Genomic DNA, 20,943 nt, shown 5'->3' with positions numbered 1-20,943 from the left:
GACTCAGCTAAACAAATGGGTTGGCTGTGTCTGTTTTCCTTTAACTATTCTGTATTCGAAAATACTGTTTAAAAATATTTTAGTTCCGTGCAAGGAAACAGGTCATTCAAGATCTTTGCACTCATTTTCTGGGCCTTGATTTGGTTTTGTGTCTTGGGAAAATGTCTTTTAGGTGCCTCTCTAAGCAAGGCTCAGCTCAGATGGTACGCTTCATGGCTGACATGTACAGTGAGCAAGGGTTGCTTGTTGTAACATCCAAGGTAGGAATGTTGCGGGGATTCTCCCCTCTGTGAGACAGGTAACTCTAAGTGTGGTTCCTTAGTGGATAGAAATGCCTTTGGTGACCCTTTATAGAGCCACCTCTGTGCCCTGCGTTCTCAGAGTAACCAGCTCAAAGGCTTCTGCTTCCTCACCGTCATAGTCTGTCGTGTTCTGGTCTCCTGTGCCAGAGCTCAGCATTGCCTGCCCTGAACTCCAAGAGAACCAGTGGATTAGGGTATCCTGAAGGGAGCCACCATTAGTTGTCTTGATATTTTTTTCCCCTGCAGAGGGGTTAAAGTTATTTTTCTGGTAATTGTTATACCTGCTTGAGAGTTGGCCAGAACAAGATTTTAGACTTTGTTTTAAAGACAGCATTGACATGCACAGAATGGAGGAGTCCAGACCTCACTTATGTTAAATGTTTGTGACCCCCAAGGTGGCTTGCTGGCTGTGGTGGCAGTCCCTTGTGTATCAGGACTCCTGGCCAGTGGGCTGAGAGCTGGATGTGGGGGTGCTGAAGCCCATCTCACGTCATCATCTTCCTAACCCACAGGGCCCCACTGCCGTGCTGTAGTCCTCTCCCAGTTAGATCATTTCAGATACATGGTGTTGCTGTGGGGGAGTAAACACTAAGTTCATCTTGGACTTAACATTTCACCTCAATATGTAGAAATCCAGATGAGGAAACAATATTAGAGCTGGGGGGCTTTCCTGGTTGTGGTTTTTATTTTCTTTTGTCCACTTACTATCAGGTGGAGCCTTTTATCAGCCATATGGGATGTGGAGTCAGGTGCCTGTGGGGTCAGGTGCATGTGGCTCGCCCTAAAATTCTGCCTACAGTGCTTCTGTTGGCATGGACTGATAGGTACTACACTTAATAGATACAGGATGACGCCTGACACCTTCCAGCTACTCACCCCGGTGACTTTTTTTTTTTATTTTACTCCTCTGGAAAGATTTATCACATATGTTGGGTTTTAAACATCATGAACTGAAGAGGGATTTTAACCCAGAATGTGGCTGTTCTGAAAAGAAATCACATCCAAAGACCTTTTAAGTCTTTTTGATCCAGCTAGAATATGGACACGCCTTTAATCCCAGCACTCAGGAGACAGAGGCATGCAGATCTCTGAGTTCTAGTCTGAGTTCTAGTCAGTGCTGTTTAGGCAGTTCCGTTGAGTCAGTGAGTTGAGAGGCAGTGCAGTGGACCTGAGTTCATAGCAGTTCAGTGTGTGCAATTCAGAGGCAGGTTGTTTTTTTATATATGTATGTATGTATGTATGTATGTATGTATGTATGTATGTATGTATGTATATGAGAGCTTTAGCTACATGTACACATGCATGACAGAACAGAGCATCAGATCTCATTATAGATTGGTGTGAGCCACCGTGTGGTTGCTGGTAATTGAACTCAGGACCTCTGGAAGAGTAGCCAATAATACTCTTAACCACTGAGCCATCTCTCCAGCCCCCAGAGGCATTTGTTTTACAGAAATAGGTTGAAGAGAGAACAAGTAAAAGAATGAGAAGGAGCCAGGAGATTAGAACAGGTTGCCAGAGTTAGTGGCCAAGCAGAGCAAACGTCAGAAACTGAGAGAAGCCAGAGTGACTCAGTCAGCTGGGAGAGGAGTTTGAGCTGGAACAGCTGAGTTGAACCAGCCAACCAGAGTTTGAAAAGAACAAGAAAGGGTGAACTTGTTAAACAGTAAGTCTCAAAGGCTGAAAACATTCTAGGCCTAGATTAGGTTGTACAGAGGCTAGAAGCTTCCAGGATTAGGCCTAGGTTAGCAGACAGAGGCAGTAATCCTCGGAGATAACAGTTAATTAAATCGGGTGAATAAAAGTTATTTTTACAGTCTTATCGATATCCAACCCTTAGTTTCAAATGATTATAAATTTTTTGGTAAGTTTACTTTGCCCTATCATGTGGTTATGCAAGTATTTGTTTCTGTGAGGCTTGAAAGCAAGCTGCACACACACTGTGCACTCACTGGGAGCTGAGCCACACCCACTCTGACTTGTGTCGCCCAGGCTGGCCTTGAACTTGCTGGGTAACAAATGACCCTGAGCTCTGGTCCTCCTGCCTTTGCCTCCTGAGTGCTGGGATAAATGCCTCCAGAAGCATGTGTCTCTTAAAGACATTTCCCTGCACAGCCATAGCACTGTTACAAGTTTCAAAATTCACAAGCCTTGTATGGCTGGCCATAGTGGCACTCAAACTTCCAACCAGCTGGGAGGTTGGAAGGAGAGGACCGCTGAGCCCTGGCGCACAGTACGAGTCTGGGCAACACAGACCCATCTTAAGAAAAGAATCCACAGTCTAATTTTCTTATTGTCCTCAATGCTTCTTTCAGCGCCCCTCCCCTTCCCTCCCCCAAACCAGGATCCTAGTGGTTCTCACCCTACAAAAGTACTCCAGGCAGGCGTAGTTTTTCTTAGTTGATAAACTGTTATTTTTTTCTGATGGGGTAAGACAGTGCAGTGGCGAGGAGATGGTGACTCACTAAGCACTAATAAGGCCTCAGGTAAAGCACACATTTGCTGTCATGATGGTAATGAGCGTTGGAACGAAACACTTCAGCTATCTGTGTTCCTCTGCCATCCTGTTCCTTCAGCCGTTTGGCGATCTTTAGTTCTATCTTCTGATTTAAGACTTACATAGATGACACCATTAGACATAGTGTAACTTTTAAGAATGATGCATTTTCTCGGAAAGGTTAGAGTGAGCTGAAGCTACAGGCTGGCATTTGAAATGGCAGAAGACAGCAAGAGCAGCCGTGTGGCCGCTGGGAAGGCTGGACTTGAATTCATGGTGGTCACAGAGATGGAAGCACCAGCCCTTCAGCAATACTGAGTCCTCAGGGGCAAGCAAAGCCCTGGGTGGGTGTAAGTCTGGCAGGGGAACAGGCCCGAGAATTGCATCATGTAAAGTTTGGCGGAAAGGCAGGCTGCTGGAGGGGTTCACCAGCATGGCGCGAACTGGCTAACACTGCTTTCCGGAATCTTATTTCCGATAACTTTGTAGAGTAGCGACACAAACAGTGGCTTAAGACAACACAGGCTTACCATCTTACAGTTTGGTAATCAGCCCTCTGACATGAGCCTACCAGGCTGAGCGCAAGGAGTCAGCAGCACTATTTTCCTAGAGGCTGTTAAGGGAAACCTGTTTTTGTGCCCATTCTTGCTCCCCAGTCTTCCTGAAGACTGTGGCCCCTTCTCCATTCTCAGAACCCCTTGTGCTGACTTCTGCTCTCGTGTCTCCTCAGACTCTGCCCAGTTCTCTTCCCTTGTGCTTATCTGTAACTCACCTGGACAGTCCAGGATAACCCCTCCATCTCAGGCTTGGCTGCTTGGCCAATGTCATCACTGTTTTCTCCCTTGCATTCTACCATAACATCTTCACAGGCTGGGGGAGCTTCATTTGTGTGTAATCCTAAACCATACTCGGCTCTGTGGGATCAGGGACATCTCTTTGGAACTACATGCTGAATGGACTGTATCCTTCCCTGCCTGGCTGGCCCCTGCCCTCATTCCCATCTTCTCAGTGTTCATTGCTGGGAAGAACTAGCCCTCTGTGGGTCACTTTTCCATAATCTACACTGATGCTCACTAAATTGAACACAGAGTGCTATGTGTTAGTTCCAATTGCTATAACAAAGTGTCGTCACAGACAGACTGGTTGGCTTAAGTAACAGGAATTTATTTCTTACAGTTCTGGAGCCTGGAAGTCCAAGGTGGAGGGTTCTGGCTGCTTTGGTCCCTGTGAAGGCACTGTTTTATACTTTCAGAAGGCACTGCTGTCTTTACATGGTGGAGAGAGAGAATATCTGTCCATGTCCCGTGAGGGCACCAGTTTCAGTCATGAAGGCTCACGTGGCCTCTCATTACTGCCACATTGGAGTTTAGCAACATAGTATGGTCCGGGGGGAGAGACAGCCTATAGCAGGTACAGTTTGATGAGCTCAGACACAGTTTTCCCTGTGTAACCATCACCGCTGTTAAAATAACGAACACTGTCTTGTACTTGTGGAAGCTTTCCCCTGTTCATTTCTCTCTCCCCGGCCCTCCACGTCCACTGGTGGCTTTCTCATACTGTCAGTTAGGGTTACATTCCCTGGGGTTTTACACAAGCGGAGCGCTGCACAGGCGTGGGCTCATGCCCATATAATAAGTGCATTTTGTCTGGCCCCTTTTGATTTTCTGATTTTTTTAGACAGCAAGTTATGTCACTCTTATTGGCCACAGCGCCAATTGGCGTCAAGGTTGGCATGACCTTGAACCCCTGCTTCTGCTGCTCCTACCTCTTTAGAGTGAGAATTATAGGCATGTCGCTGCACCTAGCTGCCAGGCCTTTCTATTTAGTATAATTGTCTTAAAGATAGGGGCATGTGTCCTACAAGGAAGTAGTTTTCTCTCCCCCCTTCTCTTTCTCTGTCTCTCTCTCACACACACAGAGGCAGAGAGACAGAGGAACACTTCACTGCATGGAGTAACAGGATCTTCCCGTTTCCACATTGGGTTTTCGGGTTGTCTCTTGTTTGGCACAACTCATACAGCTACCATGAATTTACATGTACAGCCACATACAATAGGATACATACTTTCATCTTTCCTGAGAAAGTGCCTAGGAATGAAATGACTGGCTCATCTGGAGGTTATACATTTAATTTGCCAAGAAACTGGCAAGCTTTTCCAGAAGCTGTTAACCTGTTTTACACTCCCACCAGCAGCATACAGGGAGAGAACTTCACAGTTTCCAACACGTGGTGGCGGTGGTGGCAGCGGTGGGGGTGTGTGCGCGCACACGTGTGTGTCTGCGTGTCTGTTGTCCAGACTGGCCTCATACTCACAGTGCTCCCACGTCGGCCTGCTGGGACTTGGTTGGCATACTCCATGCCTGCTCCACTCGCAGGCTTGATTTCTCTCTAATGAGTAATAATGTTGAGCCTCTTCCCTTGTGCCTATTTGCCATCTGCGCGTTGTGTTGTTGTTGGCAGGGAGTGTGTGCTAAAATATTTGCTCATGGTTTGTAATTGTTGACTGTGCTCTTACGAACTTTGAGAGTCTTTCATGTATTCTAGCTGTCAGGCTGTCACCGGTGTGTGATTGACAGATGCCCTTTTCCTAGCCTTTGGCTTGTCTTCTCATTCTCTTGGTGGCGTCTTTCAAAAATAATTCAATAAATTTTGTTTTCTTTTTTCTTTTATGGATTATGCTTTTGTTATCATATTTAGGACCTAATCTTTGGGACCTAATCCAAGATTAGAGAGTTTATGGAATTTTTAAAGTTTCACTGTTACTTAAGTTTTGTATATGTTGTGAGCTCTGGGTCAAGATTCTTTTTTTTTCCCCCAGTTACTCCAGCCCTTCCTGCTGCACTGTCTTTACAGCTGTTGAGACTCAGTTGAGCACACATGTGCCGAGTTACTTCCGGACTCCGTCCGTTCTGGTGAGAGTCTGTCCTTTGCTTCAGAGCTGTGTGGTCTCGATGGCCTCCTTTATGAGAACTCCTGTACACAGCGCCAGATGGCCTTTCTTCTTTCAAAGTGGCCGTGGCTCTTGTCCTTTGCAATTTCATATGCATTTTACTGTTAGGCTAAATTTCTGTTTTTAAGGCATGCCTGTCAGGCTGCATTCAGGCTCAGCGTTTGTGCGCACATTGATTTGGGAGCTCGTCTATTGCTGCATAAACCTGGGTGCTTTGCTTAGCATCTCAGTTCTCTCACTCACGAAGTGGAAGTGACTGTTCCCTCTGCTGATCATACCAGGAAGTGAACTGGGAACCAGCATCTCACTGCTGAGGTCCAGAATCGGTTTCACTGTAGGAGGCAGACTGCAGGTGATCAGGGACAGCCCCTTTGCCTTTCAGACATCACTAGCAGACTTTTTTTTTTTTTGAGACAGGGTCTCTACATAGTTCCGCCTGTCAGAGACTCACTATGTAGACCTACTCCTCTGCCTCCCAAGTGCTGGGCTACCAGGCGTGCACCACCACCCCTGGCTAGAGTGCTTTCTTTGAGCTTGATAGTTGCATAAGAAAAGTACCCCCAACTAAGAAGTCCTCATCTCATCTAAGTATATGACATAGGTCCCAAGGCAGGCGACCTACCTATAGAGGTTACCTGCAGTGAGAGCAGGTAAGAACTCACTTCAGTGCCCAATTGTAGCAGAGCCAGAAGAATTGGCTCATTCAGCATGCACTTGCCCAGTGCCAGCTCCGTGGAATCAGGAGTGATGCCTGTGGTCAGCATTTTCTCTCCACATAGGACGTGGACTGGTGACAGATACATACTGGCAAACAGGTCACAGTAATAAAGAGAATTGTGGAAGGTGAACAGTAGCTAACCTGGAGCTGGGGGGAAGGGTCAGAGAAGACATTGCCAAAGAAGTAGCCTTGCAGGAGGCTTAGACCACGTCCCTGTAGGAGCCAGGCTTGAGGCAGAGGGCAGGGAGGTTAGAAACGGGAGACCGGGCAGGAGAGGGATGGCTGTAACTTTACACTTTCTACAGAGGGTAAGCATCTGCGTGCAGGAAAGAGGAGGACGCCGAGAACTGGGTCATCGTGGAGGACGCCCAGAAGATCAGGGTCCATTCGTGGAAGCCGCCTAAAAACGCTAAGGGGTTTGGCTTCATCCTGGGGGTTTTGGGCAGGGAGCAGTAACAGTGGATTTGTGGCTTTGTAAAATTGTCTTGGCTGCAGTGTATATAGCAGGTTTGAGTGGGTGAGCCAGAAGCTGAGGCTCAGGGAAGAGGGTGATGCCAGAAGGGCTGATGATGATGGAAGGAAAGCTGAAAGGCTGACTCCGTGCAGGCCGAGTATGTGGCCGAGGGAAATGCCCAAAAGATGGATGCCCAGTTTTTTATGTAATTTAGCTTTCTTATTTGTGTGTGTGCACATGTGTGTACATGCCATAGCACATGTGTTTTGGTCGGAAGATGAGCTTTTCAGGAGTCGGTGCCCTCCTTTCACTACGGCTCTGGAAAGCCCTGTTCCCACTGCGCCATCCCGCTGTCGAGATGCAGAGTCTGACTGGAGCCTGGGCTAATCGCTTCAGTGCTTTGGCTGAGGTTTCTCCAAAGCGGGGATCAGAGAAGGAGGCAGCAGGCTTGGTGTGGAAGAGGCAGGTCAGCCTCTTTGTCTGTTGCAAACCCGCGCATGGCAGATCGGGAGGAAAAGGACCAGTCCCTAGTGTGGAAGCATGAAAGGAAAGCTGAGCCGGCCTTGGAATCATGGGCCCAAGATGCAAAGGCGTTTGAGAACCATCTTTAAACTACAGGCTTGGCAAAAAGCAGCCGTCATTTTGCTTTTCAAAACCATTTGAACCCACTCAGCGTGCGTCAGTGCAGGTGGCGGCCTGGTTGTTTGAAGCACACCTTCATCCATTTCCCTGACATCCTTTCAAGTCCTCCGTCTTTGTAAGAGAGGGTCCGCACCAGGATTTCAGTTCTGATGTTTGAGGCACGCTGGTCTAACGTGCTGTGTTTGGGAATTAACCTTTTATTCTTTAGTTAGTTTGAAATCAAATAAACCAAATTAAATCTTGGATTTTAAAGCGTGTTTCTCTAAAGGATGTAAGCTAGAACCCAGCTATCAAGGAATGTAACAAAGAGTTTGGCAGCATAGAACGCAGGGAAGCACTCTGGTTTTATTTCTGTTGCTGTGGAAAAAAAAAAAAATCCTGCAACAAGCAATGTGGCTAAGAGAAAGAGTTTATTTTAGTTTGAACTTCTCAGTCCATCACAGGCAAGCAAGTCACCAAGGCACAGGATATCCACAGCACAAACACGGTCAAGAGCAGAGAGAAACAAGCGCACCCACGCTGCCTTCCTGCTTACAAGCCAGCCTTCTTCACTGTGAGACAGTCCAGGCCTGTCACAGCTACTGTTCTGTTGCTGTGGTGAAAAACCATGTCCAAGGCAACTTATAAAAGAAAACATTTAATTGGGGGTGTCTTAGTTAGGGGTTTATTGCTGTGAAGAGACACCATGACCACAGCAACTCTTAAAGAGGAAACATTTGATTGGGGCTGGCTTACAGTTTCAGAGGTTTATTCCATTAGCGTCGTGGTGGGAAGCATGGCAGCGTGCAGGCAGACATGGTGCTGGAGGAGCATCCTCACTGGAAAGCAGCAGCAGGAGACTGTTTGTCACACTGAGGCTATCTTGAGTATAGGAAACCTCCAAGGCCAATCCCACAGTGACACACTTCCTCCAGCAAGGCCACACCTACTTTAACAAGGCCACACCTCCTAATAGTGCCTCTCCCTATGAACCAAGCATTCAAACCTGAGTCTGTGGGGGCCGTATTTATTCAAACCACCACAGCGGACTTGCTTACATTTTTCAGAGGGTTAGTCACAAACAGCACGTGGCAGCAGGCCAGCATGGCATTGGAACAGTAGCTGAAACTTTACATCCTGGTCCTCAGACAGCAGGCACAAAAGAGAGAGAGCTTCTGAGCATGGCATGGGCTTTTGAAACCGCCAAGCCTACCTCTGGTAGCTTACCTCCTCAAATAAGGCCACACCTCCTTATCCTTCCCAGACAGTGTCATCAAGTGGGGACCAAGCTTGTAAGCACAGGAGACTATAGGGGGATTCTCATTCAGATCACCATGAGGACCTACCCCAGGGAATGTTGTTCTGCGGCCTCCCACATTAGCCAGCAACCGCGACAGGCCTCCATAGACATTCCCACAGGCCATTCTGTTCCAGCTGATTCTTCATTTGGACTCTTCCCAGCTTATTCCAAGTTGGGTCGAGTTGGCAGTTAAAACTAGCCGGCACTGGTGAAGCCTGAGCACCATCCAGTCTCTGCCAACTGTACTTAGATGCGCTTTGCAAAAATGTTGCTGATTTGAAGAGAATGATTTGAATCCCAGCCCAATGGTTTTATTTCCAAGTGGAAACTCAAGCCTCCATTCCCTTGGGGTCAGGGGACTGGCCTTGCCAAACTGATCATTTAAGTCTTGGTAAGGATGGATCCTGGCAGCCCTGATCCTGTCTTGTGTCCTCTCTATGGCTTTGCCATTTCTTGGAGAGTCACTTCCTTTGTCACCATCCACACTGCTGCTCTTCCGCCTCTCCAGATCACTTAAGTGAGAACGAGTGGCAGGAAAAAGCTCTCTGTCCCGTTTCTGGGGAATCAGGTGAACCCCCCGCCCCACCTCCACCCTGCTGGCCGTGGGTGCACAGATGCTGTTGGGGTGGATGTCAGCCTGCTTGGTACCAGTCAGCATCTCTTGCTTTAAGCTCTTTGGTGATCACATCTGTCTCATTTGTCATTTTTGGCACTGGGACACTCTTCATTTATAGTTGTTTGTAACAGAGTTGCATTTGGTAAACTAAGGTTTTATATTCGCTCTATGAAGTCATAAAATACAGCTGAAATGCTAATATTTAATTTAGAAGGCCACCTGAGGGATGGGAAGCCTTGGTTTAATCCTTGTAGCTCTCCGCTTGTGTGAATTTGCCATGGCCTCAGGATTATGTTAAACGCTCCCTCATTGGAGGTACGTGCAGTTAGGATGGTGAAGAAATTCGCCAAAAGCTTTGGAGCTGACCAAGGCTGAGTTGTCCCCAGCCTGACCTCTGCTCAGCACCCGTCCTTGTCTGTTGGGGGCACACCTCTTCTCTGGGACTGGCTCCCTGTAGTCTCTGAGTCTCTTTCTTTCCTGAAGGTTGTTGGTTGCAGGGAGCATGAAGAGCAAGGGGGAAGGAGTGTCCAGGAGGGAAGGATATGTCAAAGTGGAACAGTGAGTTTCATGTCTGTTGTTTCCGCCACGGAGGCCACCCTGCCCTGAGAGTTCTTTGGTGGTCTGAGCTCTCACGGCCGACAGCATAAACATGACACTTGCATGTGTGCACTGCTAAGAGCCATCTGAGATATCACATTACTTACATCTGACAGCTAAAATAACACTTTTGACCTCTGTTCATCTGTTAGAAAAATATAGTATTCATTTGACCTGCTTTGCTGGGAGGTAATAAAAATGATGGATGTTACAATCCGTATTGCTGCGTCCAGCAAAGAGCCTCCTTTTTTGCTGCTGGGATGTTAGTCAGATAAAATCAGACTGAACAGCCGATTAGAACCTACAGAAAGAACCCTGTTCTCCCAGTTGAGAAGCACACAGCAAATATTTGGCTCTGTGAGTAAGCATGTGACTTAGAAGTAATCTGAGCTGTTCTTACGACTTTTGTTTAAGGCAATCCTTTATTTTGGAATTTTACCAAAGATAATAAAGCTTACCTAGCAAAAAACTATGTCAGTGCTTGGGCATTTAATGTAGGTCAGTAGTAGTGTCTTTGTCTTAGATGATGCAACTAAGTTTTGGGGCAGCAAGCAATGAGAGAGTACACTGAAAGCACGCACTGTTTAAAAGAATACTTGGCCCCAGAAATGTAGCACACACCTAAAACCGAGCACTTGGTGCAAGTTGAGGCAGGAGGATCAGAGTTTGGGGACCACAGTATGTGAGGCGCCACAGTGTGTTCCAGGCCAGCCCGGGGCGGCACCAAGCCCCCATTTCAAAATAAACATATATATTAACACTGTGCAAACACTTCTTCCTTTTAATTTTAGGAAACAGATATTGATGACAGGTATGGAGATCTCGATGCCAGAGGAGATTCGGATGTTCCTGAGGCCCCACCGTCCTCAGACAGGACCCCTGAGATCCTCAAGAAAGCCCTGTCTGGACTGTCTTCAAGGTACGACGGTGAGGCTGCCCTGCCCAAGCACTGGCTTTGGGGTCGTGCTGGTCAGGCTGTGCCGTATGTTTGGCTTTTTGTGAGTTTGGGACCCACAGGAGGACAAGGCTGCCAGCAGGGGCAATCTGAAGGGCTTCCTTAGTGCCTTTATTTAACTGACCGTGTGCAGTGTGAGGAAACCAGTTCTGGTAGGTCAGCTGGGAAGACTACAGAGACAACCCTAGATTTGCTGGTATTGGAGCGCCTCCTAATGAGAATCACACACTGTGTGTTCTCCAAATGCCAGAAGAAAGGAATTTTTATCCTTTTCTTTGTTGTTGTTGTGTGTTAGTGTGTGTGTGGGGGGGGGTATATACAGACACGTGTGTGTATGGTGTGTGTATGTATTCTTGTGGAACACTTGTGTGTGCATGGGCCAGAGCTTGAGTGAGGTGTCTTCCTTGACTAGCTCTCCTTTGATAGGGCCTCACAGAACCTGTAGCTTGTTGATTTGGCTGGAAGGCTCCTGCACACCCCCGGCGCCCCCGCTCTGAGTGTGCCGATGCACTCAGTTTAAACATGGGCACTGCGGATCCGAATTCCGTCACTCACACTGGCTCTGCAGGGCCCTTGCTGCCCGAGCCTCCAGAGTTTCTTTCTTTAACTGAGCCTAAAACTACTGTCTAAAACTCAACAACACTTCACCATTCTGTATTTGCGCTATTTTAAAGTGTCTGTGACCATGGGCTTTCAGCTAACTGTGTCTCACCCTGTACTGTGTGCTTTGGTAATTGCAATCACGGAGTTTGTGAAATGCTAAGTTTCATCCAGATTTTACTTTATGAAATGTTACATATCGACAGTGCTTCACCAGCGTCTTCTTACTACACCACACAGGAAGAGACGTGTCTTCTGCCGCGTCCTCAGAGGCACAGGTGCAAAAATGCTCAGAAGGTTTTTGTGCTGTGACTTTATGTGGTCTCTTTCTGCTTGATGTGGTTCGTGGGTACCGAACAAGAAATGATGGGTAACTCCTGGTGAGTCACAGACCACCGTGCCAACACCTCTGGTCTAGTCATGCAGTAAACGGAACCTGAGTTTTCCTTGTTTGTGCTGGGGAACACCTGTTCTGAAGATAGAAAGGGAGACTCAAGCTCAAAGCTCAACCCAGTCTCTCCTACCTTACTCTCACAACACAGACCCTCCTGTGATGCCTGAGTTTGTGTGTGTGTATGTGTATGTGTGGTGGTTCTCACCAGAGAGCAGTCTGCATCAACACTGTCTGCCTGGAGTCAGCAAGTGGGCTGAGGCACAGGGCTGTCCCCACTTCAGGCATGAGTCACAAGTCCAGGCCTTCAGAACGCCAGACTGACCAGATATCGATTGGATTAACACTGACTCTCCTGGGTTCTCACTGACTCTCCTGCATCCCCACTGACCCTCCTGGGTTCTCACTGGCCCTCTCCTGTCCCCACTGGCCCTCTCCTGTCCCCACTGACCCTCTTCCGTCCCCACTGACCATCTCCTGTGTCCCCACTGGCCCTCTCCTGTCCCCACTGGCCCTCTCCTGTCCCCACTGACCCTCTTCCATCCCCACTGACCCTCTTCTGTTCCCACTGACCCTCTCCTATCCCCACTGGCCCTCTCCTGTCCCCATTGACTCTCCCCTGGGTTCAGCCCAGAGACCTCGAATGCTCATATTGATGGTTTATTATAAACAATGTCAAAATGGACTTTTGACAAAACCATCAAAGAGACAGAGAATGATGTCTGCCTGTCTCAAGTGTGGGAGTTTGTCCATGTGGAGTTGGAGTCACTTCCTCCTGGGATGTGGGTGATTCTTGTTCACTTTCTGGACTACTGTTTTCCACCAGCAAAATTCTCTGTGCCTCATTCTTTGGGGCTTCCGGGGACTTCATGTCAGAGAACTGTGAGTGAATGAAAAATGATGACCTAATGGGGGAATGCTGAGCTAGGAAACCAAGCATGGCCTGTCAAGGATCTTGCCCTGTGGACAGCGCTCCTTCCTCGTACAAGGTGGTGCTTTCCTCAAATGGGGTCTTCTGGTCCTTCCCAGATTAGAGTATATTTTTAGTTTCTGTGACCTACCAAAGAAAGATTCTAGTTTCTGTGGCCTGTGTTAGAGAGACGAAAGGGAACAGAGGGCAAGCAGAGGCCAATGAGGAAAGTTTGCTTTGAAGTCTGTCTCTGAGGCCTCACCTGGCCAGCATTAATCTAGTCTCTGAGAAAATAAAGACTATGGAAGGTGAGTCGGAACTGTGGTTGAACATGGAAAAATCTGTCACAGTATCATAACCGTATTAGAATAAATTGTTTTAGAGTGGTTTTCCTTCTTTTTTTGTTTTGTTTTTTGCTGATGGAACAAAGGTATACTATCTTATTGAAAGCATGATTGTGATTTTAATAGACCTTGCTCCCAGTTGTTTCTGTGACCTAGTTCACAATTTTAAAAACCTCATTATATCTGTTCAGACCGTGTGTGTGAGTGAGAGATATGCATACATGTATGTGTTATATAAATGCATATATATGTGTGTGCACGCTAGTCTGGTGTTCTGTAATGATGCTGAATTCCCATGTGTCAGTCAGATTCTTCCTCAGTAATGACTTTTTAATATAAGACAACAGCAAGTAACAGCAGCTATTTACTGAGCATACGACATGTGCTAAACATCGCCACGCCCTTAACACAACTAATATATTCTCAGCAGCCCTGCAGTGTGGTTAAGCTTTGAACTGTTGTGAACGAGGAGCCTGAGGTGTGGGCAAATGATGTGAGCCCAGCACTGTGACGGGCGTGGCGATCGGAGGCCTCACTCCCACCTGCCCTGTGTAATGAGGGAATAGTTCTCAGAGCCAGAGAGGTAGGTTCTGTAGCAGCAGGTACGCAGACTGGGTCAGGAAAAGCAGAGCAGTGGATGGCGTAACGGTGTGGTCTCGGGGCAGCGCTCTGTGAGGACATGAGCGTTCTGAACATTGTGCTCTGCAGTCGCCTTTAATGTAGAAACCGAAAAGAGGCAGTGCTGTGGAGGCTTGAACATTCCTCACTGTAAGACGCTTCTCTGAGTCACGGGAGGTCGTGGCCCTCCCAGAACGTAGATTTGCAGCGGTGGCGTGTGTGCTTGGACCCTCTCCCCCACACACTGTGTGTGTGTGTGAGTGTGTGTGTGTGAGTGATGCAGAGGTGGGACCCTGCTCCTTCTACCTGGCTATTTTCACTTCATTCCGCAGTTGTAGAAGCAGTCTCTCCTACCCTCAAATACCCGCAGGTGCATTTTTAAATGAGGGACCCTCTTGTATGGATACAGTACTATTTCTTTTGCCCATGGGGCCATTTAATGTGCTTCTGAATTTTCACAATGAAAAACATCTCTATATTAAACACTTTTCTTTGTAACTAGCTTTTTCCCAGAAACCCATGATTTTGTTAAAATGGATCCATAATTTTATTTTAGAGTACAACTGGTTGGCCATGGTTCATGCTCATTTCCAAGCCCTTAGTCATCCCTCAAAAACATGCTCTGTTGAAACTGGGAAAGGCCTGAAAGGTTTTCAGTCACTGCGCTTGCCCCAGCCATTTCCTCATGCAGGTGTGCTCTGAGGGGTGTGGTCATCAGCCAGGCAGTTGTGTGCTCTGGTGTGTTTGTTAACCAGGCAGGTGAGTGTGCTCTGAGGGCTGTGGTCATCAGCCAGGTAGGGTTAGCTATATCTGTTGGCGAGTCTCTGCTGGGCAGTGTGTAGCGGTGTGTGGTGTCTGTACAATAGCTGCTGCTGGCAGCCGGCGGGCAGAGAATGGGCCTGGACATCACTGTAGGGAGGCTCCCACAGCAGAGCGAGTTGGTCCACATGCTGCTCATCAACAGAAACCCTGGACTGTTGCAGGCGAGGCCTACTGTGCACTTGAACTTCTTATTGCCAACTCCTCCGAGAACCCACACACCTCCTGTCCACCTCTGCTCCAGGCTGGTAGAAGGACTTTCTCCAAACTCCTGCTCTCCCTCAGGTGACAGGTCCAGCCTGCCCTGCAGGCCCCCTCTGGGACATTGCCATTGGCTTAAATAAACTTCGTGGCTACGAAAGCTGTTGATGAATCAATGATGCTCGTGCATCAGAAAATAATTAAACCTTGCCATCAGTTTGAAACAAAACTGACTTACTGGCTGATCAGCATGGACCACTTAAAATGATTGCTTGTCTTGTTTTTTTTCGTGGCTGTCCTAGAGCTTGAGGCCGGATATCAGGTATGCCATCCATGATCACTACGAGATCAGTGGAGATCATCCACTCCATTTTAGCACAGTGAGCCCCACCCTCCATCGTGCTCTGTTAGGTTTTTGTTTATAGGATGATGTGGTACCAAGTGTTCCCCAAAGTTCCCATGTGAAAACTCAGTCCCTAGTGCAACAGGGCCCAGAGGTGTGGCCTAACAGAACCCTGTGAGTAGATTAGGGCCACTGACATGGGAGGGGGTAACTATCACACAAACTGACATGGGAGTGGGGTAGCTATCACACAGGAGTCTTGTTGTGAAGGTGACTGTTTTTGGCGGCTTGCCCTTTGGCCCTCTACTGTAGTATGAGAGAGCAGTATCACCAGACATCACACCTTGATCCTGGGCGTGCCAGCCTTTAGGACTGTCAGAAGTAAGTCTCCATTCTTCATAAATTATCCATTTCAGGTGTTCTGCTACAGCAGCAGAAAGTAGATCAAAGACACAATGCCACTGGATACATACAATTCGGAAAAATACAGGCTTATCTTCTGATTTTGTTTTTTGGAAGATCTGGAGATTAATTTTGTGTCTTACTGGGCAAAGAATTAGCCGAGAAATGAAACATGGCCGAATAGAGACTTCTGGGTAAGACTGAAAGCTCCCACTGTTTCTGACAGAAGGAGGAGAGAGAGAGAGAGAGAGAGAGAGAGAGAGAGAGAGAGAAAGAGAAGGAGAGAGAGAGAGAGAGAGAGAGAAGGAAAATGTGTTGTGTTTTACAGAGGAGGAGCTCTGGAGGTTCACAGAGACAGTGGTGGATGCCTGGAGTGTGTAAAGAAACTGATGGAGGAGGCACAGAAAAAAGGCAGGCTGTGCTGGACCGCGCATGCTGGGTAGGGGAAGCAGGAAGCTCACTGGACACATGAGGTTTGTCCTCACTGCGTGATGCTAGGGACCCAGCCCCAAGAATAGGCTGTGCAGCAAGAGTGTCGGAACCAACAGATGGACCTGTTGTGATACAGAAATAAAAGAACTATGAAGAAGCAAGGCACTGTGCCTGCTCCAAAGAATCAGAACTCCTCAGCTTCTTGATCTGAACACTCTGAAGTAGTTAAAGTGCTACATGAAGATTTCCATGACTTCAGGGACTATCAGGGACCTCAGATGATGCAGACAGACGAGCAGTGCTGGACACCGAAGAGAAAGGAACAGAAGAGACAGCAAGGAAAGTGAGGTCTTTATGGGTGGGGGGAAAAAGAAATTTTAGATATGAAAAACATAGTGAAGCAAATATAAGCACATGGAAAGCATTACCAAGAGACTCACCCATAACAGAAGAGTTAGGGATGGGGAGAAGGTCAAGGAAATTTCACACTCAGGCAGCAGTAAGGAAATAAATACCACAGTCAGTGTCCAAGACCTCTGTGATACACGCAGAGAGCAGACCTAAGAATGCATAGGATGGAAGAAGAACTGAAATCAACCACAGGAGAGAAAAAAAATTCAGTAAGATTTTGACAGAAAAACCCTAATGATGTCCATCTAGAAGAACCTATCCATCACATATTATAGTCAAAATATAAAAAATGTTTTAAAATATTAAAAATTGTAAAAGAAAAACAACAACTCAGAAAAGTTAAACAGATAAAAAATATCAGATCTCATCAGCCACCTAAAAGCTAGAAAGTTGGGAAAGGATATATTTCAGAACCTGAACGTAACTAGCTTTCAGCCAAAATCCCTGTGTCTATCAAAGGCATCCTTTAATTGAAGGAGAAACAAGAACATTTCAAGACTAAGGCACTTTGTGATCCCCAAGCCAATGCTACAGGAGAGACTTGAAGAAACACTGCAGAGAAGAGAACGAGAGATGGCCCCAGCCACAAGGGCAAGGGAGGAAATAAACTCTTGAAGGAAGACACGAACAAAGGAAATGCCTCATAACCAATACAGTATGCCAGAGGATACCTTGTATTAGTAGTGGGGAGAGAAAAGAACAGACAAGCCAGCTACCCAGAAAAACAGGCAGGAAGATTATAAAACTTAGGACGTAGTCCTCAGCAGTAACCTTAAATGTAAGTAGTTTCAACTCATCAATAAGGAAAACACAATGGCTAACTGTAGTATAAAGAAGTCTTACTTCCAAGAGACACACATCACTTGATGAAGACACCCACAGACCAGGAGCCAAAGGATGAAAGTCTCAAGTCAGTGGAAGCCTGAAACAAATGATGTAGCTATTCTGGTGTCTGATAAAGTGACATCAAAGCAAAGTTAGGAGAAATAGGACACGTCATACTAACAAAGGGAATGATTCATCAAGATGTAACAAACTGTGTGTGTCTGTGAACAATGAGGCTCTTGATTTCATAAAGAGTAATGGGCATAAAAGGTCAGGTAAGTCCTGATACCATAATCTGTATGACAGCAATAGCCTATTCTCATCATTAGGTAGGCCATCTAAACTAAACACCAACAGTGAACATCACAGCTCAGCTACAACATATATCACACAGACTTACACTTCAAGAACAGTCCATGCAAGAGACATGGAGTCCACATTATCCATAGCAGCCTGTGGGCCCTTCTTAAGAGGATATCACAGTTCTAGTCACTGAGCAAGCCTTAGCAAATACCAAAGAATTTAAATAATTTTTTGTATCTCATCAGATCATAGTGGAACGAAACTAGTAATCAATGGCAAAAAAAAGTATATAAGCTGCATGTGTTACTGAGAGACTGACAGTACAGCCTTAAATGACTCATTGAAAAAAATCCGAAAATTTAAAAATTCCTACGATGAAATGAAAGTAGAATTACTGGAAATTTTGGACTACAGGTGAGGAAGTTCTAAGAGGAAAGTTTATAGCTATAAGTGCTTACGTTAAAAACAAAAAGCAAAACACAAATAGACCTAAAGCATAAAACCTAAAGTTCTAAGAGGAAAGTTTATAGCTATAAGTGCTTGCGTTAAAAACAAAAAGCAAAACACAAATAGACCTAAAGCATAAAACCTAACTATACACATGTCAAGGGCTTAGAAACACAGAACAAGCCAGTCCCAAAGCAGTAGGCAGAAAGAAGGAAGACCACGGCAGAAATCTGTGTGATGAAGATTAAGTAAGTGTGTAGAATCAGAGTTGGATTTTTGTTTAAAAAAAAAAATAAGTTTAGTACTCCCCCAGCCAAATTAACCATAATCAAGAGAGAGAAGACACAAATTAATACAATCAAAGATAAAAATGGGAAGGTTCTTCAGATTCCAATGGAATCAAGAGGGTGATTAGGGAATGCTTTCAAAACTTGTGCTTTAGAAAACTGGAAAATGCCAAAAATGGATGCATTTTAGACACCACAGGCCTGTAAGCTATTAGATAAAATCATTTAAAATAGACTTTTAAAGTCTTCTGACAACGAGCCTAGGACTAAACATATTCACTACTGAATTCTAGCAAACATTTAAAGAACTAACTTCCAATATTCCTCCAACTGTTGTAAGAAAGGAACACTAATATATCACTATGATTATACCCAAATGAGATTAGGACATAACAGAGATAATTAGGGGCCACAGTCTCTTGAAGGATGTAGACATAGGAATCCTCATCAGAACTTTCCACAGTGGGGCTGGAAAGATGGCTCAGTGGCTAAGCACTTGCCACAAAGCAGTAAAGAATAGCAAGATACAATGATCTGATAGGGAAACGGGAAAGGGTCTTAAGAACGGGTAGGGAGGTAAATACGGAAGAAGTATGGAGGTGGGTAAAATGACAAGATGTCTGAAAAAAGCCGTGGGAATCCACCATTAATTATTTACCAAAACAAAATACTCCCCCAAACCATTATATATGTAATTCCATATATAAATATATGCATATAATTTTAATGATACCTTCTCATCTGGGCAGATGGTTCTTCCTCCAAGAGACAAAGACTCCAGTACCAGACATGAGAATCCCTGTTTTGAGGTTGGCCAGGGCTACCTGTGAGACTCCCAGAACATGCAGCCTGTGACTGTTGGAGTTGGTTTCCCCGCAGAGGTTGGAACTGGAGCTGACTGGAATGCCCATCCCCGAGTACACTTCCTTTGACTCTGGGACTTAAAGTGGGTGTTCTGTCTTTCCTTCTAAATGAGAGCCACTATCTCTCACCACGTACAAGAACCAATAAACAGAACAAATACAAATGCAACAGTCTTCTTTCATAAAAAAAAGGAGCTTAGAGTGATGGCTCCTGGCGAAGAACAGTTACCACTCTTACAGAGTTTGCTTCTCAGCACCCACTCAGCCCTGTCAGACAACTCACAGCTACTGTAGCCCCAGCTCCAGGGGTCCACTTCTCTCTCTGTACTCCATGGACGCCTGCACTCACACGTGACCCACCCATACCCGTTCTGGGTGTGTGCTCGCAGGCCTGTCGGTCAGCACAGCACAGAGCTACTGCAGTGTGGATGCTATTGCTCCACCGTCCACAGTAGCCACGGCATGGCTGTCGTCAACAGACACGTGGCTCGGGAAGATGTGGTGCACAAACGCTGAGGATTTTATTGAGCTGTAAAGATAAAATTGTATTTTCAGGAAGTTGGATGGAACCAGAAATCGTTGCATTGAGTGAAATTAGCCAGATTGAGAATAATGTGGAATCTAGCTTTAAATTCCTGTACGTGAGAGTGGGCATGTGCACATGTATATCTCTGTATGTGTGTGTACACATAGACCACAAAAGAGGGGGAGGACGTGTGAAGGGAGTGAGATGGTGGAGCAAGAGGAATAGTAGGACGCAGGGTACATGTGACATGAAAGGAGGAACAGGTAATGTTTTGGTGGGAGGGAAGGGGACCAGCCTGCAGAGAGGAACAGGGAGGGCAGAGGGGAGGACAGATAAAAATACACACACAAAAAGAGGGATATGTTACAGTGATGCTCATTAATTTGATGCTAATAAAATGATTTCTTTAAGGTAGCTAACCAGAGCATGTTCCTTCGGGATCCAGGTATGTGCTGACTGTAATTTTGAGACAATGGGAACAGTAGATTCACGATGAGCATTTCCTGTTCTCGGCAGCTGCTGTTCTCTCCAGAACCAGACATGGATGGTGTGTGGTTGTAGCAGCTCCCGTGCAGGGCCTGGCTTCTGATATTTCTGCAGTGTGTTCTTCTCTAGGGGAGAGCTAAATATGACTCCAGGTTTCAAACAGACAGGACAGGATTATCTTCAGTGGCTGGCTTAAGGCCCTTTATTTACTTCTGCCTAGCTTTATGACTTAGCCCACTTTCCTAATCCATTCATTAATCTGCAAAGAGTTACATCTTTAAAATGAAGCATGCATTTTTTTTTTTTTAATTTTACCTAAATTTTGGTTCAGGCCTGAAGTTCAGAGCCGATGAAAAAAATCATGATTGTACATATTTGACTGGAGAGCAGAGGGAACTAGGGTGGGATAGATTCAATTTGAGGGCTTCAGAACAAGCCTGGGAAGCTGCAAAAACTGTCTGGGTTTAATGTTGGCATTTTGGATCCTTGTGCACAGAATGGCATGAAAGGGTTATTTGAAAAAGAAGCGTCTAAACTGTGCAGGATTGGGGTGAGAATGTGCCTTGTAGGTGAAACACTGGCCTATATCACATGTGGGTCTGCTGGGTGGGAGCCCCAGGATCATGCACGTGCACACACACACACAGACGCGCGCGCGCGCGCGCACACACACACATACACACACACACACACACACACACACACACACACACACACACACACA

General features: G+C 46.3%; 1 protein-coding gene across 1 annotated transcript in view; it reads left to right on the top strand.

Annotated features, from left to right (window-relative positions):
* Positions 1-20,943, top strand: part of Cds1 (CDP-diacylglycerol synthase 1) — a 66,621-nt gene that overhangs the window by 6,337 nt on the left and 39,341 nt on the right. The window contains exon 2 of the mRNA XM_055594548.1: positions 10,848-10,975. Coding sequence (XP_055450523.1) covers positions 10,848-10,975 — 128 coding nt within the window. The remainder of the gene's footprint in view (positions 1-10,847; positions 10,976-20,943) is intronic.

The sequence above is a fragment of the Psammomys obesus genome, unplaced genomic scaffold (genome assembly GCF_907164565.1).
Source record: "Psammomys obesus unplaced genomic scaffold, mPsaObe1.curated_primary_1811, whole genome shotgun sequence".
NCBI lineage: Eukaryota > Metazoa > Chordata > Mammalia > Rodentia > Muridae > Psammomys > Psammomys obesus.
This window is presented reverse-complemented; position numbering and strand designations above follow the sequence as displayed.